This window comes from Ruditapes philippinarum, unplaced genomic scaffold (genome assembly GCF_026571515.1).
Source record: "Ruditapes philippinarum isolate M1 unplaced genomic scaffold, ASM2657151v2 ctg5_1_1_1_1, whole genome shotgun sequence".
Lineage (NCBI taxonomy): Eukaryota > Metazoa > Mollusca > Bivalvia > Venerida > Veneridae > Ruditapes > Ruditapes philippinarum.
The window spans coordinates 223,990-251,793 of record NW_026851646.1 but is presented as its reverse complement, the minus strand read 5'-3'; the positions used below and the strand labels follow the sequence as shown (position 1 = coordinate 251,793).

The 27,804-nt window shown below is 30.9% G+C and overlaps 1 protein-coding gene across 4 annotated transcripts in view; it reads left to right on the top strand.

Moving 5' to 3' along the window:
• Positions 1-27,804, top strand: part of LOC132731090 (fibroblast growth factor receptor 2-like) — a 41,618-nt gene that overhangs the window by 1,410 nt on the left and 12,404 nt on the right. For 3 of the 4 annotated variants that reach the window (XM_060717243.1, XM_060717454.1, XM_060717381.1), the window contains exons 2-8: positions 7,506-7,635; positions 20,160-20,316; positions 20,866-20,999; positions 21,307-21,375; positions 22,028-22,182; positions 24,109-24,232; positions 27,494-27,681. In XM_060717243.1, coding sequence (XP_060573226.1) covers positions 7,578-7,635; positions 20,160-20,316; positions 20,866-20,999; positions 21,307-21,375; positions 22,028-22,182; positions 24,109-24,232; positions 27,494-27,681 — 885 coding nt within the window. In that variant the 5' untranslated portion in view covers positions 7,506-7,577. Of the gene's footprint in view, positions 1-4,856; positions 5,152-7,505; positions 7,636-20,159; positions 20,317-20,865; positions 21,000-21,306; positions 21,376-22,027; positions 22,183-24,108; positions 24,233-27,493; positions 27,682-27,804 lie in introns of those variants that run through there. The other variant, XM_060717309.1, reaches the window with a different exon arrangement.

Here is a 27,804-nt window from a genome sequence, read left to right as displayed (position 1 = left end):
AAATAATTGACTTGTAATTCATTGGTTATGTCAGAGTGAATTCTCAGATCAATTTAGAACAAAAGTTAATATTGTAATATGCATACCTAATGTTTGTTGAATGAAGATAAATATAGGTGGAAGATGTGTTGTTAAAATCTGATATATCTAAATATTGCTTTATCTGATAATTCAATGATAATGTACACCTTTAAAAGATAAAACTGAAAAGTAAATCTCTATGAAAATATGCTTACAGTCTGGAGAAACATATACAGGGAGATCTTCTAGATTACAAACATTAGATAATAGCTTGATGCTTGTAAATGTCATTGGAACGTCTGATAAAAAAATGTCATTAAATTGCAGATAAAATACTGTATAATGTTATATATATGGAATAAATTATGTAAAACGAGATATTAAAAATATATTAAAGTTAAAGAGGACGTGTTAATATTGGCATGTAGATGTAAATGGGTGAGATTTAATTGAAGATGAAGGTATAAGTAAAGAAAAAAGTAATTGTAGTCTGATACAAAAATAAAATGCAGTAACTAATGTTAAAAAAATTTGAGACCTTGTGTTTTTGTAACAAAATTCATCAGATACTTCAGGGCTTCTTTTCCTTCTATAGCAGGGGCTGTTATACTGGGCTGCTTCCCCAAAGAAAAAATCTTTAAAATCATGCAGTTTTCCTTTACATAAAGTTTTTTCTTCCCCATTTGCAAATATACCATGGAATTTTTCCCCAAAATTAAGGGCAGGGCTCAGCTTCCCCAACCTGTGAAAAAAAGCCATGTACTCTACAAAAAAAATGGCTTCAGATCCCCCAACTTTCCAAGATTGTTGCGTTTTATAATGGAGTAGGGCTGGTATGAATATATTTTAAACAGTATACATTGACGGACAGACATTAAACAATTTACAGTCTTGTGGATCACTTTGTTTAGAAAGGAAAATTAAAACGGATCACACATGGCTGTAAAGATAAATATTTAGCTTACAGCAGCCTGCTAGCAGGGTGTGTTGTTACTGATGATGTTGCTCAAGGAGTGTGCCATAAATGTCCCTATGGATGTGTAATAGATGTTGGGGAACTAAAAAACTAAACAAAACTAAGTCAAGTTCTGTTGAGGGTTCTTTTGTTGCAAAAAAAAGGTGTGCATGTTTTCAATTAAGATTTTTTTCTGTTTTTGCTATTGTCAAAATTGTGTAAAATTTTATTTTCTGGAAGAAATTTATTTGTAGATAAATGTAAATATAAATATATTAAATTGAAAAATATGATTGAGCACTTTTTTTGAAGTTTGATTTAAATAATTGCATTTTCTCAACATTGTAGATCTATGTAATTACAGATGTATATTCTTTCAGATATATATAAACTTATGTAGACAAACATCTTTTAGTTTGTATTTTCTTAACATAACGAATGGAATAGAATGACTATAAATTGGCTTATATTTGCAATTACCAGTACCTGAGACATTCAAATTATTTGATTTCAGAAAGCTAAGATATCAAAATTAAAGTACTAATTTAGATTTTTCTGGAAAACAAATTTTATTATTATGTTCTTGGCTAACAAGAAATACGATAAATTTATGTGAAGGTTTATTTTATTTTGTAATTGATACTTATTTTAATATGTGGGATAACTTTATTTTTTCAGACAAATAACATGATTATACAACCTATATATCATATTTTATAATTTATTACTGTCTCACCCACCCTTGTCTTTTCTTGAAATCCAATTCTTTAATTTGCTCAGGGATATTTGAAAATGTCATTCCTGTTTCAAGTTAACAAATATGAATGTCATTAATTGATATGTGCAATGTACTGTTATTAATTGTTTGACATCAAATATCGTTTACTTCAGATGATTCTTGTAATACACGTGTTTTTCCGAACCTGCCGTAATTCTCATATTTGCCATCTATCAAAGGAGATTGAAAAATTACAAACTACTGATTTCTTCAATTTTGACTCCGCAAATTTTGATTTCAATCTTAAAAATAAACAGAAAATCAAAAGAAAAAAAAACAAAATGAAAAAAAAAAACACACAAAAAAACCCCTAAAAATATAGCTTTTGCAGATTGTTTCTGGTAGGTGTTGATGGTTAGATAGGAATATTTACCAGAGATTTAAAACTGCACTAAAAAAAAGCAAGTTCCTAAGTTATAGTAAAGTACCCCGCTGTTAAATGTTGAAACATTCTTAATGGCGGTACACACTCTGCTACAAGAACCACGCTAATTTGTTATTACCAGAACAAGAGGTTGCGTCCGCGCCATGGGACGCAATCCTAAAACATAACTCACATAATGAGATATCTGTGTTACAAAAAATACGAACAACAAAAATAAATTTTGATGTTTCTTGTTATAAAGAATGGGAAAACATTCTTTCAACAGTTTCATTAATTTTACACAAACAAACTCGGTTTGATGTATGTTCAACCATAAAATTTTAATTCTTCATTATTTCAATAATTTTGCATTTATCATCTTTTTGATTGATCAGGTGTAAAATATTAAAATGGAATATAAAATGCTCTCTTGCATCTTTTCTGGAGCTCATGATTATTGTCTTAAACTCACAATTACAGCATTCATAAAACTCTGGGCATATTTAATTTGAGGTATTTGATAACTGCACAAAAGCAGATTTTCCTAATTACCAGTTAATTTCAGGTTATGCTGATATGTTTTTTTATAGTGTGACTTTATTGCTGTGGGGTTTTATTTCAAGATAACAAGAAACATTTTTTTTGCTTTACAAAAAACAAGCATACCTTCAAGAATGCTAGTATTTATTGTGCATTCACTGCTTTGTTATTTTATTATAAGTAGAATAAAGGCATGTGCTTCATAATTAAGGCTGTATAACCATTTTACTATTTTCTTAGCCAATGGTCAGTATTTTCAAAAGTACTTAAAAAGTACAGAATGAGCCTTTGCAAGCATAGAGCCAGGTCGCTCTACACATTTTGGCTATAGAAATCCCTTTTATAATCAATGGAATGTCTTAAACTTTAAAGTCATAAAAAGAAGAGTGTACAGAACATCCAAAAAAACAAGCATCATATATTTTAGCTGGCAGATTTTGGGACTTCTTTCAGAAGGGTAAAACAAACCCCTTTATATTGCTGCATGAGCCTCTAAAGGTTAAATGCAAGACTGGAAATTGTCTTTAATTGGATCCTAATTGAATTGTTATCTTGCCTGGGAGGTCAGCCTTGAATTATAACTGTTCATAAATTGATTTGTGTGGAAATTGTTCAAAAGTAAAAATGCCCATAATTTACTATGTAGTTGTCAGATTTGTTCACTTGTCACAAATTATCTATTTAGAAATGACCTTTAGTGCATATTATAACTGTAATTTAATATACAAGCTTATAATACTTGCAAAGGTTAGGTGGGACCATTGTCTCCACCTAGTGGTTAAAATTGTTTGATTTATTACCAGAGCTTTGCTTATATTAAAGTGTATGTTTCCCACGACAGGCAGAAAATCTAAAAATATAGTACAAATTGGGCTAAACATGTTTTGACATTGGGTTTTGGGCAGGATAATTGGATGTCAAGTTTCAGCTGAGGGAGATCATGGTGTTGGCAAGTTTGTAGCAACACAAATTTGGTAATTATATAAATGACTTGAAAGCTGCATTTGTTTCATATGGACTTGCAGGGATGTGATTAAATTTTTTCTGAGGCAGTCATTTTTGGTTTTATAATATATAACAAGGAGTTTCTTAGTATTTATATGTTTGAGACAGCCATTTTAGCCTACTGACTGCTACAAACTTGCCAACATTTCCTTAAAATCAACCAAACCCAAGGAGAACTGATGTGTAGCTCCGAGTTATAAAATTTCTTTAGCAAGTTTGAAAAAAGTGCCTTAATGTGACACTACTGGTTAACTTGTTTAAGGTCAGGTATTAAAGAAATGGTACGATATGAAGTCATGATAGTGAGCATTTATGTTGTAGCAAAAGAAATTATTGGACGAGTATGTTGAAGGAGTTCCCCTTTTACAGTATAAATAACATTTACATTGTGAATTGACAATTTCCTGAATGAGGTCTTGCTTGGGTAATGTCACCATTATTCTGTGAACAATTTTGGAATACATTGGTATTCTTGGGTTTTCTGATGTTTGAGGTCTGTGAATCTTGGCTGTCATTTGAATAATCTTTTTAAGTATGAGTTTTGATAATTTTGGATTTATAAAGACAGTTTTATCGTTGATATAGAGGGAAAAAGAAATTGTATTTCTTTATTGACGTTTTTGTCCAGATAGACTCTTCTGAAATGCACTCTTTTCATTGGTCAGTTTAAAGTATGAAGCATACTGTTAGCCAATCAAAATTCTTTGATTATATTGAGTGATATCCTGCTGTTATATTGTTTTTTGTACAATATAAATAAATGAGGCCGTCCTTGATTTTGCTGCAACATGTTGGGAGCTTATTATCTCATAGGCAGTTTGAATACAGATCTCATCACTTACTCATTTATTATACAGTTTTCTTTTCATTCCTATTCCTGTGTATTTCTAAATATATAGCGTTGGGTTACAGTTATAGTTACCTTATTGTTATAAAAGAGACTTTACCAGGGTTTTTTTCCGTGTACGTTTTTTTTTTTAAATTAATAAAGGAGTCGAACATGTAAATTTCTTTAGTATTTATTTTACAGAAGAAGAATGAAAAAATATCATTGTGTATAACAGGTTATTTGTTAGAGTAAAGTTTTAAGATGTTTGAAAATCTGTGTCTCCTTGTCACGTCCGGGTGATTGTCAAAGGGCATTTTTGTTGTACCTGTCGAAATGAATCAGTTAATCATAGGACGTTATTCATGGAGCATACAAGAAACATCTTGTAAGAAAACTATACTAGAGATGAAATTAGCGTGTAGTTTAAATACTGGATTATCTGTAGCGTTGTGTTGCATATGATGAAATATTATGCTGGATGGTTAATAGATACATACAAAGTTTGGAAATTTTATGTTGATTAAGTTTTATGTGTGTAATTTAGTGGAGTTACTCTTTGTGATATATTTGAAAGTGAAAATTGTGGTTTTAACTTTTATTGCAAGTGATTAGAATAATGAAAATAATAATTTCCTCATTGGGAATATAGGCAAATATTTGTAAGTTAACTTTTCCTTGAAAAACAGGGTTTTTTTTTTGTTATGCCCCCGCCATGTAATGGCCGGGGCATATAGTGTTACCCTGTTCCGTCATTCCGTCCTTCCGTCCTTCCGTCCTTCCATCCTTCCGTCCTTCCGTCCTTCCGTCATTCTGTCATTCCGTCATCATCAGTTTCCGTTCATTATCTTAAGAACGGTTGGGCACATTCAACTCAAATTTGACATATGGATATGTCATGAGAAAATACAGGTCAAGTTCGAATTTGGTCATGGTTCGATGATTTTTGGCAGAGTTATGCCCCTTTTACTTTGAAAATAATATGAAATTTCAGTTTCCGTTCATTATCTCAAGAACGGTTGGACACATTCAACTCAAACTTGACATATGGATATGTTATGAGAAAATACAGGTCAAGTTCAAATTTGGTTATGGTTCGATGATTTTTGGCAGAGTTATGCCCCTTTTACTTTGAAAATAATATGAAATTTTCAGTTTCCGTTCATTATCTCCCCAACTGTACAACACAATCAACTCAAACTTGACATATGGATATGTCATGAGAAAATACAGGTCAAGTTCGAATTTGGTCATGGTTCGATGATTTTTGGCAGAGTTATGCCCCTTTCACTTTGAAAATAATATTAAATTTTCAGTTTCCGTTCATTATCTCCCTCAAGGTACAACACATTCAACTTAAACGTGACATATTGATGCGTCAAAGGAATGCACAGGTCAAGTTCAAATTTGGTTGTGGTTTCGATGATTTTTGGTAGAGTTATGCCCCTTTTACTTTGAAAATAATATGAAATTTTCAGTTTCCGTTCATTATCTCCCTCAAGGTACAACACATTCAACTCAAACGTGACATATGGATGCGTCAATGGAATGCGCAGGTCAAGTTCAAATTTGGTCATGGTTCAATGATTTTTTGGCAGAGTTATGCCCCTTTCACTTTGAAAGTAATATGAAATTTTCAGTTTCCGTTTATTATCTCCCCAATGGTACAACACATTCAACTCAAATTTGACATATGGATATGTTTTTGGAATGCCCAAGTCAAGTTCAAATTTGGTCATGGTTAAATGATTTTTGGCAGAGTTATGCCCCTTTCACTTTGAAAATAATATGAAATTTACAGTTTCTGTTCATTATCTACCTAACAGTGTTACATATTCAATTTTAATTTGACATATGGATATGTCAAAGGAATGGGCAGGTCAAGTTGGAATTTGGTCATGGTTTGATGGATTTTTGGCAGAGTTATGTCCCTTTCACTTTGAAAATAATATAGATACATCTTAGGAATAAGCAGTTTAAGTTTGAATTTGGTTGTGGTTCAATGATTTTAGACAAACTTATCTTTCCTGAATGTTGGAAAAATTTTGAACTTTCAGTTTCAGCACTCATTCTTTTAGCCATTATTTTGGCTACAAATATGCAATATGCTTTTTCTAAAGGTTAAGACTGAATAATTTCAGTGCCTTGAACGTTGTATGGAATTGGTTTGTGTTAACATTGAAAAGTTTTAAGGGCTTTGAACTTAAAATGAAAAAAAAAAATTAATGCACCATCTGAAATTTTGGCTGCATGCGGGGGCATCCGTGGCATGATGACACATTTCTAGTTTGTTTATAGATAATACATTTAAAAGTATTTGGTTATATTTGTTTTGGTTTTTAATTAATTTTTATGCATTGATTAACTGAAATTGAAATTGGATTTTAAATTCGAAAAAAAAAATTGAAAGAAATGTAACAGGAAATTGTGTTTACAAAAAGGATTAAGTAGAGGATTATTTTTTTCCCTAAAATTGAAGAAAAAAAAACAGGATTGAGAAAATCCTTTGTAAAGGGGTGTTTTATGTAATACCATTATATAAGTGTATATATTGATGGTAAAGATGTATTTAATTTAAAATAGTAATGTTATACATAAATGCCCTAAAGACAGGAAATTCTAATTCCTTTTTTTCATGTGAAACCTGTAGGAGTTAAAAGGAAGTGACAATATTAGAGGGGGCAAGTAAAACTCTCACCACATGTGGCAAGGGTCAATTTCAACTGAAAGGGGCTTAGCCAGCTAATTTGAAGCAGATATTTAGGATTTAAGATTCAGTGACAGTTTTGGGGGAAAAAAAAGTCAAGTTGTGTTCTAAGGTTTGGATGTGTATAGAATTGAGTAGAAAACTTCATTATAAAACAATGACATTATGTATTGATATTTTCATACATATGTTACAATTTAAACATGTTATAGGCAATTATATATTAATATAAACTGATATAATGGTGACAAAATGTGTTTCTCTTGACATTTTAACAGGGTTTAAATTACATTATATTTTGTGTTTCAGATAGGAAAAAAGAAACTGTATAATAAGAAGGACTTAAGTCTGTGATTTACTTCGAGCCGTTATGAAAAGACTATGTGTTTAGCTCAAGTGCTGACCCTAGCTGTCTTGGCTACCGTTATTGGTGCTCAAGGTGAGTAATTCTATTATTTTATTTTTTTACCAGTAAGTTTGCTTAAATTGGAGCTTGTTGTCACACAGAGGGAGCATGGTGTCCGAAAACTGTTATATTTTCTTGATTTCATCTGACTTGTGTACTGGTCTATAACATGCCCTGGTTTCCAGTGTATATGGCTTGATTTTAACTTTTAGACATGTGGTAGCCTTCCAGTTTAGGTGTCTGCCTTTCAACCCAGGGATCCTGAGTTCAAGCTCTGCTAGGGTCATAACCATGTTTCCTTAACACTTAGTACTGGAATGAAGTTAATTTATTAGAACATAATTGGGCTGTGGGAGGACAGGGGGATGGTTGCTTTGTATTTTGTAATATCATTCATCTTTTTAGACAATTTATTGAAAAACTTCCTTCCTTCATGTTGAAAACTGAAGAAATAGAAGGAAATATATATAGGAAAATCCTTCATGGATACTCCACATTATGTTGTTTAGAGTGTGGGGAAATACAAGATTGAGATTAATTAAGCTACTGATAAATTAATTTGTTATGGTATGCTAAGTGATGTGCTTAATAACAGAATTAATCTAGAAACAATTAAATAAGATAGAAGTTTTTTATCTCTATAATTCATTATAGGAGATGTGTTTAGTTTAGGTCTGGTTTATAATCTATATTACGTTTGCTGTGCGAACAAATTTGGATGTTCATTAAATGATTATTTCCCAGGACGTTTAAATAGTTTTATATATTGATAGGTAATGACTAAAAAGGCTATAAAAGTCCTTAATTATTCTGTTAATTACAAGTGATTATGTAATGATAAAAGGTTGTTAATTGCATAAAATATTGTTTTGTTATTATTTATATTTTCATTAATTCATTATCAATGTGTAGATCTAGCCCCACCCTTTAATGTTGATAGTGATGAAACTCTTTAAGAACAAATTAAGTATTTAAACATATTTTTGCCTGTCTTAATCTTGTTGGTTATGAAAAACTATGATAAATAATTACATACATATAAATTCATATATGTATGAGAATGTGTGTGTCTTGTAATGGATGTATTAGGTTTCTGCATCTCAACCCAGAGGTTGTTTGTTCAAGTCCTGGGATACTGACCATGTTTCCTTATACTGTAACAAAAGCACTTGCTATAGTCCCAGGAAAAATTAACAATTGTCATAGCTGAGCTTAAATTAATAAACTAAGGGGGTATAAAACTAAGTGTTATTATATACACTGCCTTAATTCCACAGTACTGGTTCTGATAATGCCACTGTTTTGTTCATTTAAGCATAGTTAATGTCAATTACGGGAAACATGGTCAACTGTCAACATCATGGACTTGAAGTCATTGTCAATTAGTAAGAACATGATATTGTTGTTTTGGTACTGTCACTGACTGAAGCGGTATGTGGTACAGTTACAGTCAATGTGTTTACTCTATATCCTTTGTGAGAGTTTGTAGGTAGAACAATGCTTATCATATTAATAATAACTTAATCAATTGACCTAACTTAATTTATGGCATTTATTCAGTCTCAGTCAGAGAGTGGTCACCTATTGGTTAAGGAGGCGTCATTGCAAGGATTGTTGGTTTGATTAAATGCCTGCTATAGTCTTGAAGTATAGAAGGCAAACTGAGAATGACTGAAATATTTAAAATGCTTTAGGAAATGTTACACAAATGGTCAAAATATTTGATAACACTGAGTTTACAGTAATAATAGCCTGTGATAAAAGTTATAAAATTGACACATACCATTAAATACTGTCTGTGTTTATAATAATAAGACTTAGCATACTGTAGGCTCCAAGTGTAGACTTTCGCCACAATCTCCCATGGAAATTGCAGACTTTCTATCACTTTATAATTGGGTGGAATTTGGCAATCAATTAAGGTATCTTAAGATCTCTAAAGTTTACATTCTATCCATGTACCAAACAAACTTGCTAACCAAAGCTATCCCAAACATGTGCTTTATTTACAACATGGATTTCCTCAGAGATAAACCAAATGATGGGCTAAAGAAAACAACTATCTATAATCCTTGTGAATTAATTTCGGCAGTTCTCTTTGATCAGACTTTTAGTATACTTTAAAAAAATGAATTTGAAAAAACAAGGGAGATGCATAATGCAACTACCTCGGTTGTTTATCTCAATTCTGACATATTATCACTTATCAATGACCTTAGTGTGTGTTTTTCCTATATATATCCATGAAAGTTATAACTGTGAACAAAAAATGAAATTTGTTTTGCAGTACTATTAACTCAATTAATACTTGTAGGCTCATTTAGGTCATCAATATTATAGTTTTGCTTCCCACATGTGAAGAAGTTGTTTCAGTTTAATTACAACTACAAGATAAAGGTTTATTAAAATGAAATGTAAAAAAAAGATTAAGTAAAGAACATGTTACTCATTATGATTTACTGTTGAACTTCAATCAAGCATATCTTGGTTAAAAAAAATTTATGACGCTTGATTAAGAATTATGTTTTCACTAAATCTGATTTTCTTTTTTACATAATTGCATAATGATGGGCTTTCGAATGCTTCCGAATCAAAGTGGTTTAATTAAAATTATAGTGTAGTGTAGTTGAAATTTGAAATTTTTTGCAATCTTGAATTTGATCAAAAGACGTTAACTGTACTAGAAGAAGTTTTAACTGAAATATGGACCCAATGTCTGGAACAATCTTGGTGAAGTAAAAATTAACCACATCCAGATTGGGCTGTGTGTAACTATTTTATAAAATGTAAATGACACAAAAATAGATCACTGATGTGTGACAATTTTAATGAAAATTTTGGTAGGATAGGTTCATTGAAATGTTATTTTCAAATGATAAGGGAACAGAAATTTTACTGTGCAAAATTTATGATGCGTTCCACGCGCAACTGATTTTTAATGTTCATATTATTATAGCAAGATTACATAGAAGACATTATTTCCCTACTTACAAAATAAAATACATTACATTTGTAGCAATTTTATGACATTTTCACATCTGATAATTGACAAATTGTGCAGCCGTCTGGATTCTTTAGTTCCATGCTCTGAATAACTTTATGAAATGAAAATGAAAAAAACTTTCCTGTTTATATTTCTGCATCCCTGATTTACATCTAGTCCAGGCAGACGTCACCTTTAATAAATGAGTCATATTGCATCTCCGTATTGAAATGAAAAATACCAACCAAATCTAACATTTCTTTAATATGCTAATTTTTTTTTATCTCTTATTGTTACAATTTATTAACAGAGGTGATGCAATGGTTAGATTAGATTGCTTGCAGTGTGTGTTGCCAACATATTGTGTAAGATATTTTCTATATCAGTATAAATCAGTTTTACAGAAAGGACATACCAAGAAAAATACGAAAGACAAGCCCATCTTTAAGCATCTACACGTTTTTACTTCATTTATTTTCTACCTATTTTGTATACATGTGTATATCACACAAAGTCACTGACCTTTTAGATAAGTATAATGTTTTATACTAAACTCTATAATGTTTTATACTAAACTCTATAAGCATGTCTTATTATTGGAACCTTCCAATCTCTCTCTTAATGCCACCATTCATTTTACAATACTTTCACGTTACCAGTCAGAACTGAAAAAAAGGAATAGAAAAAATTTTTTTTTGCTTCTGGGAAATACTGGCTTAAGCTGAGGGCATTAAGGACATAGTGCCCTATTTTGTAATCTGTTTTCTTGTGATTTTCCTTTAGAAGCCTACAGATGTCACCATAAAATACATTGTTGTGAGTATTAGAATCGGTACTATTTACTACATCCCTGTAAAATCCTGCCACTCGGAAAATAGGATTATAAGAAACAATACAGAAGAATGTGCAGTGTATGTAACACATGTTAACCAAGTATTATAATATAACACTACTCCATACCCGCCTTAATCGTACTTGATTGTAGCACAAGAACTGGGAATTTAATTAATACTGGTATTAGGTAAACATATTGTACAAAAACTGTAAACAAATGTCACATCATTCAATAGGCTGTCATGTGATAATTATTGTCCACACTGTGACAGAAATGAACATATTGATAATTGTCCACACTGTCACAGCAATGAACATATTCATGATTGGTCACACTGTGACAGTAATGAACATATTGATAATAAGGTACACTGTGACAGTAATGAACATATTGATAATTAGGTACCCTGTGACAGCAATGAACATATTGATAATTGGTCACAATGTGACAGCAATGAACATATTGATAATTAGGTACACTGTGACAGCAATGAACATATTGATAATTTGTCTGACTGTGACAGAAATGAACATATTGATAATTTGTCAGACTGTGACAGAAATGAACATATTGATAATTTGTCACACTGTGACAGCAATGAACATATTGATAATTTGTCACACTGTGACAGAAATGAACATATTGATAATTGGTCACACTGTGACAGCAATTAATATATTGATAATTGGTCACACTGTGACAGTAATTAATATATTGATAATTGGTCACACTGTGACATCACGCTGTTGACATTATTGCTGATCTTTAACAAAGTTAAAGCATTTGAAAAAAACAAGGAAAAAGAACCCTTTGTTTATTATCAGCATAGGATTTGTAAAGCGGTCACTGGTCTGATCCTTCGGCTTGGCAAATTTTTTTTCACTTTTCACACACTCCCTGTAAAGTGGATGATACTTAATTAAAACCAATCAAAATTCCAGGTGTTCTAAATGTACTTAGAACTCAACAAAATGTCAACATGTTGTTCTTCTGACATTTGAGACTAAATTATTATACTTTAATAATCTGTAAGTAGATTTTAACCATTTATTCCAAATTACTTGTATGTTCGCAGTAATTGGTTTATCTTATTCTCTTCATAAAAGAATAATATCTCAAATGGTTATTTATAAAGGTTAAGACAACATTTCTGGGAATATTAAAGCCTTGAGGAATGGTTAGAAAAATGGAGTGAGTTTGTGCCACGGAAGGAAGAAAAAATCATATGCTAATGGAAGTCAGATCTTCTTTTGTATATGACATTTAAAAGAATCACCTCTAGTCAATATCTTGTCTTTATTTAATACAAATAATATGTTTTTGCCACTGAATACAGCTCACTTTCAAAGGTCACCCTGTTATGATTTCTCCACTCTATCTTCCAGCAGATAATAATTTCATTTTACATCTTAGAGATATTTCCTTTTGTATTTAATAAAACCAGGTTGATGCTTCCCACCTACATGTTATATTAGTGATTTATTATTTCACTGTTCATTACATTATTATATTAAGCCTGGTTTGTCATTTCTCTAGAAATTTGTTTCTGTGGGAATGCATAATTTGATGGAGGCAAATAAGAGAAACTTTACTACATTAAAGAAATACATTTTAATGTGCCAATTTACTTCTAGAAATGCCAGAGCTACATGATATAGATTTCTTAATTTGGATACTAAACTTTGAATTTTAATTTATATCTTTGAAGGTAACTTGTAGTTTTGAAATAATTATATGTACTTAAGCATTTGAAGTTCAGTATGACCAAGAAAATTTACACAAAAAAAACCCACAAAAACTTTGTCCATGTCATGACAAAGAAAGTGCTTAAGGTTGATGACTTCAGGAATCTGGTTAGAGACAAGATTTTGACCTGCATAATCCATTTAGCTAATATAGAAGGTCAGTGGTTCTTATAAAAAATGCATATAGGGGGCACCTCTTATGATGGATGGATCTGGGCTCAAGTTAAAAAAGTATTTTAGTGATTGGGAATCATTTATGAATCATAACATGATTGTAATACTCTGTCTACTCTGTCATATTTATTCTGATTGTTAAAACTGAACAATCTGTTGCATTTCTGCAGCTTAATTTCTCTGTACACATCTTGAATGGTATCAAAGGGTTAATTAGTTACGTTTGTATTGCTACAATTTATGTATTTTTTATGTGAATTTGACTTCTAGTTATAATATAGGGCAGGAAAGAGAGAAAAACACTAGCATGTGGTGTATTGTTAAAGTTATATTGAAAATATGTTTAGTAATTTAAATTTAATATTGAAGTGATGTTCGGGCATATTTAATTACACAATGAAATGTTGTAGTAATATTCAGGCCTATTTAATTACAGGCTGGGAAGATTGCATGATGTTAGTTGTAAATGATCCTCAATAAATGTAACATTAAGGTGCAGGCATAGACAGCTGATCAAAGCAACCCACTGTTGTGAGACAATAGATTGTTGGAACTTTTTGGAAGATTTTGGTCTGATAGGAATTCGGAACTGTTTACTTGCCTCAGAATTGTGGGAAGTTATATCCATAGCTATTATAGAGGATAGATGCTATGTTGATAGCATGCAGAAATACACTTGTCTTGAACATTTATCATTTTCTATATCACCTGCCCCATGGTCAGTTCTAATCTGTATCCAATTAGTGGTGTTGTTCTAGGCCATTAGTCTGCTGCTGATAACACCTATCAACAGTGCAGGACCCCTGCTGCTCTACCACTGATAGCCCAGTCTACGCCTATATCTCCTTTTAATAATCTTACATGTTAACAAGTTAAACTTTCCCATCAATCTCTACCACTTCTGATGATTCCAGTCTACTCAGTTCCAAACAATTACCACCTTCCAATTGCATGTCAGTTTTCAAAATCATTTAAAATAATAAAAAAAAAGATGCCAGAGTGAGGCAAAGTTAAATGTACATGATCTACAAACAGGTCGGTGTCCAAAAAACAACCTTTTCCATAAATACCTATTATAGATTTTAGATGAAAATAAAATCAACATACTAGCAACAAAGCATGAATTTTTTTGTTATATAAAATATGAAATCATTATGTAACAAAATCTGAGCTTCATTTATATTAGTGATCAGCTGTAGAAATGGAGAAACAATGTACTGCTTCAGCAATAAGTAAAAATGCATATGTCCGGAATCAGGTTCAGACCTTGAACCTTTTAAGGTCATTGCTATGCAGAAAGGGTCACCATGGTTGTACATTTTTAAACAGGACAGATATCTCACACAGAATCATCTTATTCTAGCGGTTACAACTTCAATCCATTTCGGACAATTAATTAATGTTTACATTCTCAATGGTCAACTGATTTTAACTGACCACTTCAAGATTTGTGCTCAGTGGGCACTACTTTACATCAAAGGGTTTCATATGACCCCTATAAACAGTATGATGTAACCCCCCAACCTCCTTGAGATGGTAAGCAAACACTCAAGTCCTATCATAACAATGATGTAAGATATATAGCAGAGATAAGTAAGTAGCCTGACTGAGTTCTGCCAGCAGCAATTATTCACACCAATTACTTACCAATTTATCCATTTATCTGCAGAGGTTTTTATTGGCATTATATAATATTTTGCTACTTGCATAATGGAGATACTAGATCTAGTTTTCCGAGAGCCACTGTATCATGCCAAAGTTTTGCTTTACAGATAAAAAACACTTTATGAATACCGATTATATCATTATTGTTTGATTAATGTAGAAACTTGTAATCCAGACCAAGAGAAGGAAAATCGCAAGAAGAGAAATCATACAATTTCTTACTGTTCTTTATAAAAAATGACTTTAAAAAAACGTGTTTTAAGATTGTCGGAAAATCTTACCTGTAGCATTGGTTGAATAGAGAATGAAAGAAATGTTTCATTGCATTGACTATATTTATGTCCTTGACATTCAAGGTGAAGGTCATATTATATGCTCTATGTTGGTCACTGATTGTCAGGAACGATCATTATATATTGTACAATTTCATTTCAAGTTATTTTATTTAAGAATCTTATGTTTGTGTTTTAAATTTTTGTATATAGATAAAAAAAAAAGAAGGTAAAAGAACAGAAATTGAAAGATCAAAGCCTGATTTTAACTTAGAAGATATATATTATTTTGATGCATTAACAAAATTTTAATTTCATTTGCTAGTCGATAAAAAAACCATTATAACTTTCCATTATATTTATTACTGTCTGGTTAAAAAAAATGCATATATTTCAAAATGTAAACGAATAATTTCACAAAACTACTATTAGATCCTGACAAAAGATTAGAATGCAATTTTAATTAAAGTGCAGAAGAAATTCAAATTTATAAAATATTTTGTCATAGTTGTTGCGTAGTTATACTAGTTATTATAAGGGAGCGTTTTACAGTGCTTGATCAGAGTTGCCATTCTCGCATTCTTTACTGTTGATAGAGGTTCTATGCCGGAAAACAAACACGGACATATTTCTGGGTAATCATTATTGTAGATGTCTGACAGAGCCATCAATCATAGCTACCTATGGTGAAACTACAATAATTGTACAGCTTTCTTACAGCTTGTTAGTTACTAGTGGTATAAATGCTTGTATCAATGCTCAGAACTATTCTGCTATTTAAGAGTATAAACTTTAAAACAATATACAGTAGTCACATATGCTGGGACAATAAAAATAGAAAAAAAATAGAGAACAAATTACAGTGGCATAAATGCTCGGAACTATTCTGCTATTAAAGAGTATAACCTTAAAACAATTAACAGTAGTCACATTTCATGCTGCGGCATAAAATAAAGAACAAAGAAATGAATGAAATCTTTTATTCAACGCAAGAATACAAAGTAAATTTTAAATGCAAAAAAAACCCCAAAAAGTCATTAGATTTTTGTAAGATTCTCAGTTTGAAACAAATTAATATAATTTTTGACAACTTTGTCTCGCTGTCAATAGAATAAGAATTTATGATTGATTACTACATTAGATAGATACAATGATGATTTTCTAATTATTGCACTTAATAGCCAGTGACAGCTTTTTTCTCTCTCGTAAATACCGCACCTGTACGAGAGAATTGAAAAGAAAAACTTTTTAATTTAACTGTTGCGTTGACATTTACAATAGATGGATTTACAGGGATTATATTTTAGATTATATTCTATATTTTAGGTCTTTCATGTTTCACCTTTGAGAAATCTTCTTCATATGTTTCACACCTAGTGTGTCACTGTAGAAAATTAACTCTGATAGGGCGGCAAGTTTTACATGGTTCGTAAGATTTTATCTGAATGCTACAATAGAAGAACAGGATGTTTTCCTCAGGGGGACTAGGGTAGCACACGGCTTTTCTTTTTGTATAGTCCTAGTGGATTGTGTAAAGATAAACCTTGGTGATTCAAATATTTTCTGTGTTGCCTTTACATAATGGATTAAATAAACAATCCGCAAAGAAAAAGATAACTGACTATTGCATTAGGAAAGGGTCGGTAATTTTTTCCAACACTCCTATTATTGAAGAGAGGGCCTTTTTAAGGGGTTAAGCGTTTTTTCATGTGAAAGCATAAGTTTCAACACAGCAAGACAAAACACAATGTAAATCTCCGAAAACGTAGATAGTGAGTCATGTCGTAAAATCAGCTGAAAAATTGTTTTTTTCTTTTTTTCTATATATATATATATTTACAATAGCAAGAAATTTTATGTTCAAAATATTTTCAAATTATTACTGATAGAAACTGATGATAAATGTTGCTAAGCTCTATATAGTAATGTAGTTTAACATAAACAAGGCTTAATTTAATATTCATATAGTAAAATCTTACCAACAGATGTTGCAGCATACAAACCAGGTATTTTATGAAGAAATAATAATTATGTTTATATACAAACTTCGTGTACCAAATAATAATATAGGTGATGAAAAAAGTATTGAACAGAAATAAGTGGGATAGAGCTGTTGTTCAAAATTTGCTTGTATTAAAGCTGCAGTAAAATTACCTGTACAGTGTCCAGGTGTGACTTAAAAAACCCAACAAAATGAAATATTATATATATGAATATTGTCCACATTGTTTTGTGCTTAACAAAACAAAACAATTAAATATTGAGCCTGAAATCCAATGTACAGAGGGGATACAAAGGGGGCACTTGATGTCTTCCTCCACCAGTAAAGCTGAAAAATCACATTATGACCCATACTGTTTTTGTGTGACTAAAAACCAAAGAAAAGAAAAAAGAGGCTTATAGCCTTGTATAGTCACAAATCTACAAGAGATCAGTTTGGAAATATGGGCTATACAGTCAGTACATGTATAATAAAGATGCTCATATATGTCATATTAAATGAATTTTTTTAGCTCAACAATTAGTGTTCAGTTTTGTTATTATCATTACCCTGACATTAAGTAAAAACATTAGATACTGACATTATAATTAGATACTTTTAACAACATGCTGTCATTTATTTACAAATTTTTAGGAAAAGAAAATTTTTGTGGGCAAATATTGTATCTTTTATTCACTTTTCTGATTTTTTACTTCTCAAAATTTAATGTAAACAAGTGCTTTTTAACAAATGAAATACTATATACATGTATAAAAATTTTCAAAACTTTTTATGAATTGGCCAAATTGAATATTTTAAGAAAAAAGTATAAACTGTCTAACTTTGTAAAGTAACTTTGAATTTCTTTAAAAAGTCGTCTGCAGTTATTTTTTATCCCCCATTTAACTATCCCTTAATTTTCTTTATTTACTTCCACATTATTAAAAACTGGAATGTTAATTTGTTTGATTGGTCATGTTAAAAAGCTTTCAACACCAGTTTATTCACTTATGTGTACATTAATTTGATTTTTATTTATTTCCCAGTGTGAGAAACATAAAATACATCTCTCCCCTTAAATTTTGATTTTGCTTGTAAAAGTGTACTGGGGAGTTAATGTAAAAAATTGAGATATTTAAGAAGATGCAGAATTCAAAAGCATTCCTTAAATTCTTTTTTTGATTCACATCTATTGTTAGGTACAAAATACCTTTAATAAGATTTTGATATAATCTTGATACAGTTTGTTTTTTTATTATATCTTTATCCTTTAAACAGAAAGTTTTAGTTTATTTGGTCCACCTAGGACCTAGGACGGATGAAAATATGCACTGTAAATTTGTAACTAAATGTTTGGGTATTCCGGTTTTTGAAGCTTTTAAAATCATTTGTTTTCCTGTAATTAGTGTCAAGTGCAAAGAAAAGGTCATCATAATTGAAAAACGTTAATGCAATTTGAACAGCTGTAACTGAAGGCATTTAAGAGATACGGATTAGAAAATAAAAAAATTGACTCAACTTTCAACTTGGTTGGTAACTATTATATTATTGTCTTACAACACAAGCTCCAGTATTGTTTAACACCTGAAGTTTTCTTCTCCTTTTTTTCCGGTGGGGTGGGGGACCACTCCTTCTTTGTACTTCCTGTTTATAGGAATAAGGAATCTTGTGTCTTCAGTGAAACAGTAATTAAACAAAAGAGTCATGAATATATCTTATTTCATGATCATACAAAATATAAAGTCATTAAATATCAGTTAACAAAATTGGGTCAGATTTCCGGGCCAACCATTGATAACACATGCAGTGTTGGCTTGCTACAAATAAATTGTTGTATTTAATACTGAATAAATGTGCTGTGCTTATTTTATAAGACATTCTGTTGATGTTTGTTGGTTTATTTTATTTATTTATTTGTTTGTTTGTGTTTGTTATTGAAAAAAGAAGAAATATGTTTTTTAATTCTAAATAATTTTGTTTTGCTTTATGGTGGCTTTTAGAAAATACTGAGGCACATTGTCTCTTAAAATTAAGGGACAAAATATAGCCTAAAAGTTATAAAATATTTTGTCTCTGAAATTACTTAAGTCCTATCCAGAGTAATTTTGATAAATAATTTCTTGGAGCAAAGCTGGATAATAATTTGACTAATGGTGTAACACTTCTAAAATTGAAATTGATGGTATTTTAAAGTGACACTCCTTTGTACGTTAGATAACAATAGTGAGATGTAAAATATAGCCAAGGGGGAAGCTGGGATTAAATGTTGGAGATTATTATCAAAAGTATTGTGTTAGTTTTTTGTATGTGTTTTTTATACATAATGTTACATACTATAATATAAAGTATAACACACATAATCCGAGACTGTACACTGCTAGGGCTCGCACTACAACTGAATTTGGAACAGTCCATTATGAGGGCTGGGGAACAGGTCTGTCAAGTTTATTTTGTGTGTGTGGAGGGGGGGGGGCACTGTTTTTGCAAAAGGAGAAGAAACAAAAACTTGATTTAAATTGATTTTTTAAAAAAAAATGCATGATTTCAAAGTCCCTTAAATGGTCCGTGCAAAGGAAGGATGATAAAAAGCCTGATTACAAATGTATTATAGATTTAAAAGATTTTTGTTTCATACTACATGTATATTAAATGGACTTGCCATCAATAAAGAGAGTGGCCTGCTGAAGACCCTAGTCAGACTAAAGTAACATGGTCTTGGACCCTGTTGATGATTGAACTATAGGTCTGTTGGTTGATAGGCAAACAGTTTAATCACAGTATCTGGGTGCTAGTGATGAATATTTTTATTTTTTAATGTGTATTTTACTATGTATTTGATTTAAATATATGGTATATATATTTATATCTTTGTGTGATATCATTTTTGTTTTGTGTATTTCAGATGGCGCTGGCTCACCACCAAAGTTTAAGATAGTACCCATACAAGATGTCGTGGCATTAGTTGATGGGTCACATAAATTTCTATGTAAGGTTCGGGGAAATCCTAAGCCTTACCTTGTATGGTACCATAAAAATGAAATGCTGTCTCCCAATGAAAAGTAAGCTTTTACTTATATAGTATTGTTTATCACTTAACCTGCAGAATTTATGTAATGGAATTACCCAGCTTAGTATTGGTTTGGTGAATTCAAAATTTAAGCGATTACAATAAGAGAAAACAAAAAGTTAGAATATGAACAGTATCAAACTGGTCATACTGCATGGATGTGCGCTGGCCTAACTCATTACTGGGGGCTGAGGTTTATTACTTCTGTTACAACATTAAAATTTTTAGAAAGGGTTAATATTTTGCATTACAATGGCTTATGTACAATGTTGTCCCAAGCTGCACTGACTTTGTCACCTTATAATAGATTTCTTATAAAAGGCCTCTTTCCAAATGAAATTTTATTTAAAATCTTGCAGATTTCCTAAAAATCTGACCTTAACCAGCTTTTTTACTTCCCAAGTTACCAGTTTTATAGATAATTCTTCCCAAAATCAAGAGGCTAAGAATATCCCTTCCATTCCTCTTATAAGCTTGTAAAGTTTGCTATTTTATTAATTTTGCTTTCCAAGTTATTAATTAATGAGTTTTTCTGTTTCAGTGTAAAGATTGGTAAATATTCTCTGCAAGTCAGTAACTTAAAGAAGTCTGATGGGGGACAGTATAGCTGTAAAGCTTCAAATGTTCATGGTGTCATCTGGGGTAACTTTACCCTACAGGTTGTCAACAATGAAGGTAACATTTATAGTTACCTTGCTAAATTTGTAATAAGGACTTGGCTTACATACTGTCACTATTTTAGATTAAGGATTTCAATGACAATATTTTAAAAGTTACGCAGCCAACTATATTTGATGCAGGACCAGTAGAAAAATGTTGCCTGCACAATGGATTTAGAAGCTACTCATCCTGCAGGACGAGTGACTGAAAATATTTTTTGATGCCTGAAAAACTAACTAATTAAGATATTTTCTTTTAAAAAAAACCCCATTAAAATAGTAAGGTAAGAGTTGTACAAATGAAAGAATGATTTTTTTTGTAGATGAAGTGAAAGCACCAGAATGGTATGAATACACCGACGAAAACGACAGAGAATTTGATGACCTTAGAGGTATGTCCAATCCTTCTTAAGAATACTTCTTGACAGTTTTTAACTCCAGAATTGATACTGATGTATCCAAATCTATGTATTTCCTCTGTAAAACTGTTGAAATACCGACCGAAATTTATTATTTTGATACTTTTCACTGGCCCAGAACTTTTCATTCTAGTAAGGATGGCAATTTCCTGTGTTGTATATTGATAGAAGTTAAACAATTTCAGACAAACTTTAGTTTGAATTAGACCTGTCTGTAAGAATAACACATGTGTTATATCAAAATTTTATACAGCAGGCACCAGAACTGTTCAAATTATAATTTGAAGGGAACCTGTTGCAGAAATACATAATGTAACACTTTTTAGGTCATGTAATTGATTCAATCCGTTATCTAGGTCTGTGTGCCATATTAATATTATTATCTGTTTCTAAATTTAGGTGTTGTGTTTTCTTTGTTGCTATTTTGTTTTTGAAATTTTTTAAAATCTTATTTAAAGATCCTTATCTAGAAGGTGATAAAAACATTTCAGTGAGTGTGAGAATAGGTCTGTTCTATGAAAAAGGTCGCACACACCTATCCTAATATTAATATAAGAAGACAAACTTATAAAATTGATAGAAAAAAATATTGCATGCTAATTATATATTTTTTGCTTTGTTCTAGGACCTCCAGAATTTAAGAAACGGTTAAATCAGGTGCGATTTCTTGCGAGAGCTGCCACCAGCTCCGTAGAGTTTGACTGTGATGTCCTAGCATACCCTACTGCCAAAATAAATTGGTGGAAAAATGGAATTCCAGTCAAAGAGAAACTAGGAAAGGTATGACCACAAAAAATCAAAATTTCGTCACCCTAGTGCAGTAACGTGTTAAGACCTTCTAAATTTAATAGGTGTTAACCAGTTATTGCACTAAGGTGATGAAATGTTGTTAAAAAGAATATTAACTATTCAATATATAAACATTTATTAAAAATTATTAATTTTTGATATTTCAACTACATGGGTACAAGTTTCAGGCACTTGCAGTTTTTTGCTTGAAACCTCTATATAAAATCACCAATTGGAATGATAATAAATTCAATAGTTTTGTGGCTTCCTGATATTCTTAACTTTCATCCATGCTACTGCGTTTCAGAGTGATAAGTGGTGTTTTTTCCTAGGACAGTCACATCAAATAGTGTTTGAAATGCCAATTAATAGCTGTAGGATGTAACAGACTGGTACTCAAGATTTGTTTTATAATGTTTTTGGCCACAGTCTGTGATGAACAGTAATCACTTGGCAAGCTTCATATTTTGTACTTGTTAATTTTGCCAAATCATCCTGATTCAATTGTAGTTGTAATTTTCTTCACCTCTGACCAGTAGTATAAAAAGGCCAAGTTTTTATTTGTGTGGAAATTTTCTAAGTTAGTTCCAGAAGTGTATGCCATATGTTTCTAATTTCACAAATCCATTTCACTAATGCTTTTTGGATTGAAGATAATGCTTTTTGATAAAGAATATCCCCTCCCTGGTTAAGTTAATCCATGAAGATTGTACATGGGCATCTCTTGTTTCTATAAGTAAGTTTTGTTTTCATCCAACACAAGCTCAGAGTCATGAGCAACTAATAAAAGAAAGGAATCTCTATGCTTGAAAAAAAAACAGTTGGGATGTTTTAAGTATTTCCGTAGATTGTTACTCTTGTGGTGAAATATAAAACAAACTAGGTTTTCAGCTGATTTTGTATAGTGGACTTGCCATGTTGCTTTTGAACTTTGAACTGTGTATCTTAAACTTGAGGCACAATGAAATGAAAGTTCTTAAATAGCCAATAAGATTGCATCTTAGAAAATTGCTCATATACTTTCAAGTCCAAGACATTTATAATTCAGTCTGAATTTTGATACAGTCCGGTCTGACATTGAACTAGTAGCTGGGTATTCTGATCCTAATTCAAGACAGGATGATTTAAATTCAGCATTTTAACACACACATGTATTGTTTAAGTTTTAAACTTTTCATGTTTAAACTGTCTTATGGCTGTTTTTTTGACTTTTGACCCTGTGTTGATATATAAAGTGATTTAACAGTGATGAGCTAATTGGGAGAATGGGGGGAAAATATAAAACAAGGCATCAAAACAGACAGGAGTTGATTAGGTTATAAAACTTGTGTAGTGATACAGTATTCAGTATTAAAGAAGTGAAGGTGCCACATGTTCATTAGCTTCATACAAGCTTCTTTAGTTGGCATGAAAGTGAAAAAAACGGAGAAAATTTACTTAATGAGCCGTAATACATAGAGAGAACAATTGCTGTCCCAGACTTTCATTTCTATCTGGATACCTTCAAAAAAATAATATTTTCACTGAGTGCTGGTTTTGGAATGAGAAATACATGTGTTGCGCTCGGTGGGAATTCATCAACGTAAAAAGGGAGCTCCCTAAGAGATAAAGTAATGGAGAACGTCCTATGGTTAAGATTTACAAACAGTAAATTTCCAAATTTTTAGGGGGATTTTCTGTTGTTTTTTGTTGTATATGTATTTTTTTTATTATTTTTTTCAGTGTGTGACTGCTTAAAATTTACAAAGAAAAAAGATCTTATTTCGTTACATGTTTTATTCTGAAGACGCTTTTCAATATTTCTGTAACTGTAATGGATATTTCTCCATTTTCAATAAATACATTTCTCTGTATTTCAATTTGTCACTGGCAAGTTCCTTTTTATTTTAATAAGAAAATTGTATTCTGTATTTTCAGTTTATATTTGATGGCTATAAGCTGACAGTCAAGTCCCTAACTCTGGATGACAAAGGCAACTATACCTGTGTGGTGCAAAATGAGTATGGCTCCGTTAATTGGACTACAAAACTGGCAGTTCAGCGTAAGTTGCCACCAAAATCTTGGTGACCCTGTTAAATTTATATCATAATTAAATCATAATTACACTAATGAACATGGCTTTAAGTAACAAGTACTAGCAAAAAAAAAAAATCTTTTTGTTTTTTTTGTTGAAAATAATTTATTCAGAAAACTTGATGTCAAAAGATGGAAGAGAAAAACCTTATGCCCTTAACATTTTAATGAAATAGTTTTATCATTGTAATTAAGTCTTCACTTTTAAACAGGCCCACATACACAGAAATGCTAACTCGGGGAAAAAAGTTTTCATTTTTTTTTATAAGTTAAGAAAAATGAAGATGTCTTGCATATGAATTTGGCAAACTGTTGCACCTGGTTGTAGTCTCTCAAATTCTAAATGATTTCCACATTGCTAATTACGCTACCATTACTCTATATACATCCAGGTGCATTAAAACTGACAAGTGAAAAAATCTACAGGAGAAATTATAGCAGAAATTGGAGCTGTATCTGCAGTATATTGAGACATATTTAAACTATATAAATCTAAATATGAGCCGCGTCATGACAAAACCAACATAATGGGTTTGCGACCAGCATGGATCCGGACCAGCCTGCGCATCTGCGCAGTCTGATCAGGATCCATGCTGTTCGCTTACCAACCCTATTACAAGTAGAGAAACTGATAGGGAACAGCATGGATCCTGATCAGACTGCGCGGATGCGCAGGCTGGTCTGGATCCATGCTGGTCACAAACGCACTATGTTGGTTTTGTCGTGACGCGGCGCATATAAATCTAAATATCATAAACACAGTCTTGTCCAGCCTTCAATCTGGAAAGAAAATATTTCAGCGTTTTTAAGGAAAAGTTACGAAAAGTACTGGGTATTTTCAGTCCCCACAGATGTACAGATGTAAAGTTCATTATTTTTCGTGGTAGAGGACCAATTTGTCAAAACCCAATTAAGAAGTATTAAGGAATTACAGGAAAAGATTAGAATTTGTGTCAAAATGGAGTTTAGAAAGTAATTTTAAAGGATTAAAATAAATACGTTAAAGACTTCCTTAACATGATTTGGCTGTTTCCTTTATATTTATTCATCCTAGTTGATAATAAAAATACAATTAATTGGGATATAAGACTTTGTATTAAAAAAAAAGAAAAGTCTAGAAGCGATTGTTGCTACTTAATGAGTTTAAAAGCATCTTATAAATGAGTCAGACAACAAAAAAAATTGTATAAATTAATTGACATAAAACATCTGTACTTTGATACTGTAAGATGCAATAGAAATTGTCTGGTAAATGTATTTGGGGTAAAGATTGAAGAAAAGGAAAAGAACAAGGGTGCAATGATAAACTTCAGCTGTTCTGTGCTTGTAAATTCTCCCCAGTGTAAAGTAAAGCAGCGTTTTCTTGTTTCTGAGGTTTGATAAATGATTTGCTTTGTCAGAGTTAAGTAGATTTAAGGAATATACATGACTATTTCAGGTTATTAAAAAGATGCTTAAGTTATACAATGAAGAAGATCTCAATATTTATTTGTAATCGAAATATTTTTGCCTTATTACAATCTGAATTTATATATGTCAGATTAAAACATGTTTTAGAGGTTATTTTTTTGTTATTTCTGCAATATGATTATTATTATAGGTATCTGTATATGTTTTAGTTATATATAAATTAATAAATACGTTATCCATTATGTTTTATACCCATCTTTAATACTGTTTAATGACATTCCTTGTGGAAAATAAATGCCCCTTCTCCCAAGACCCAACACAAATAATAAATGATTAAATTTCTAAAATTGCTGAAAATTAATAATGAAGTCTTATAAACATGGAACAATTTAATGAAAGTTAAGATTGTTGTATTTTCTCTATCCTGCTTTTTATCCTGCAAAGGTAATCTTTTGATATTTACTGTAAGTCATGAAAATTAATAAAAGATATTTTAATCAACTAACATAATACTTTCTATGAACTATCATGACATAATTTATTATAAAGTGATTAAATAAATGTTTTGGGGAAAATAAATTTACTACAATTTAATAATTTTGAACACCTTTTTAGATAAGTTTCTTTCATAAATATTTGATGGTCTCTGGCAAATATTGAAACGGTAAGAATTAGTGCTCTTTATTAGAAAAATAGGCCTTTAAGCATCTTAAATTTATTCATTCTTCAAAAAATAGGAAAGAAAAGATTATTCAAACTGATATTAATATTTTATATATCTTTTATTAGATTTTAACCATTGTTTGCCATCCCACATACATTGAAATTTCTATATTAAGATCCAAGGATTGAATAGTAAAGCAAATGTGGATAAATAAGTTAATAGAATAAAAACTGTTTTTTAGTCATTGAAATAATGATAGAAAACAATAAATTAAAAAATATCAACAAATGTATATTACTTAGAATTATTATGTAAAATGAAAAAAATAAATATATTGAAATCACAATAAAATACAATAAATATTTTAAAAAAATCAGCAAATGTCTATAACATTGATTTATTATGTAGAATGAAAAAAAAAATGAAATACAATATTTTTTTTAAAGAATCAGAAAATGTATATTATGTGGGATGAAAAAAAAGAAGAAGAAAAAAAGAGTCATATCTGTAGACCTGGCAGGACAAAATAAATGGTAGTCTCTGGGAGCATTGAAGAACATCTTGTTCATAAATTGCTGTTATTTTGGCAGTAAAAAAGTTGTTAGGAGATATTATTTCATCATAAATCTAGATTGATCAACAGATAATTGGACAGTTCGATGATAACTAAGATGTACATTGTGATATAGATGTGATTTGGCTAAAAAAAATCATCTACAAAATACCACACAATTTTCATATTAATTTTAGTTGTTTTATATGGAAAAGCACTTGTTTTATAAACAATTTTTGTTGTTGCAATCTTGACTAGAACCATTGGTTTACTATAATCATTAGTTTTGTAGTATTGAAAATTACACTTCTGTACAAAAAATAGACTTGAAATCAGGAATGAGTATTGATTTAGACTTTATATTTGAAAACTTAAAATTACAACCATTTTACGTTGGTAGTTAGCATACCAATCCATTTTTTGGTGAAGAAAAAATGCACGAAAATTTAACTTATATATAGGAATAATAGAATTTATACTTAAAAAAAAAATAAGGGATAACTGGGGGATTTTACTCATTTAAATAAAGTAGGTTTCAAAAAATTCATAGTTATCTATCATAAAGATTTGTCAAAAAAACAAACTGTATTATTTATTTACAGAGCGAGTGGCGATTGCCCCAATCATGGAAGATGTAAAAAATCAGACGGCGCTTATCGGCACCAATGTGACATTCACCTGCCAAATAGTCATGAGTGATTCTCAACCCCTGTTGCAGTGGCTTCGCCATTTTAAGAAAAATGATTCCTTTGTAAATGAGAAAGGGGAACCGTATGTGAAAATTTTACAGGTATACTGATGATTCTTTCTTTACCATGGTATCAGTCTCTCATCATTAATAGATTATCAATATATGTATTGAAATAAAAGTAAAATTTTGATTGAGAACAGTCAAAATAAGATGAAATGTAAG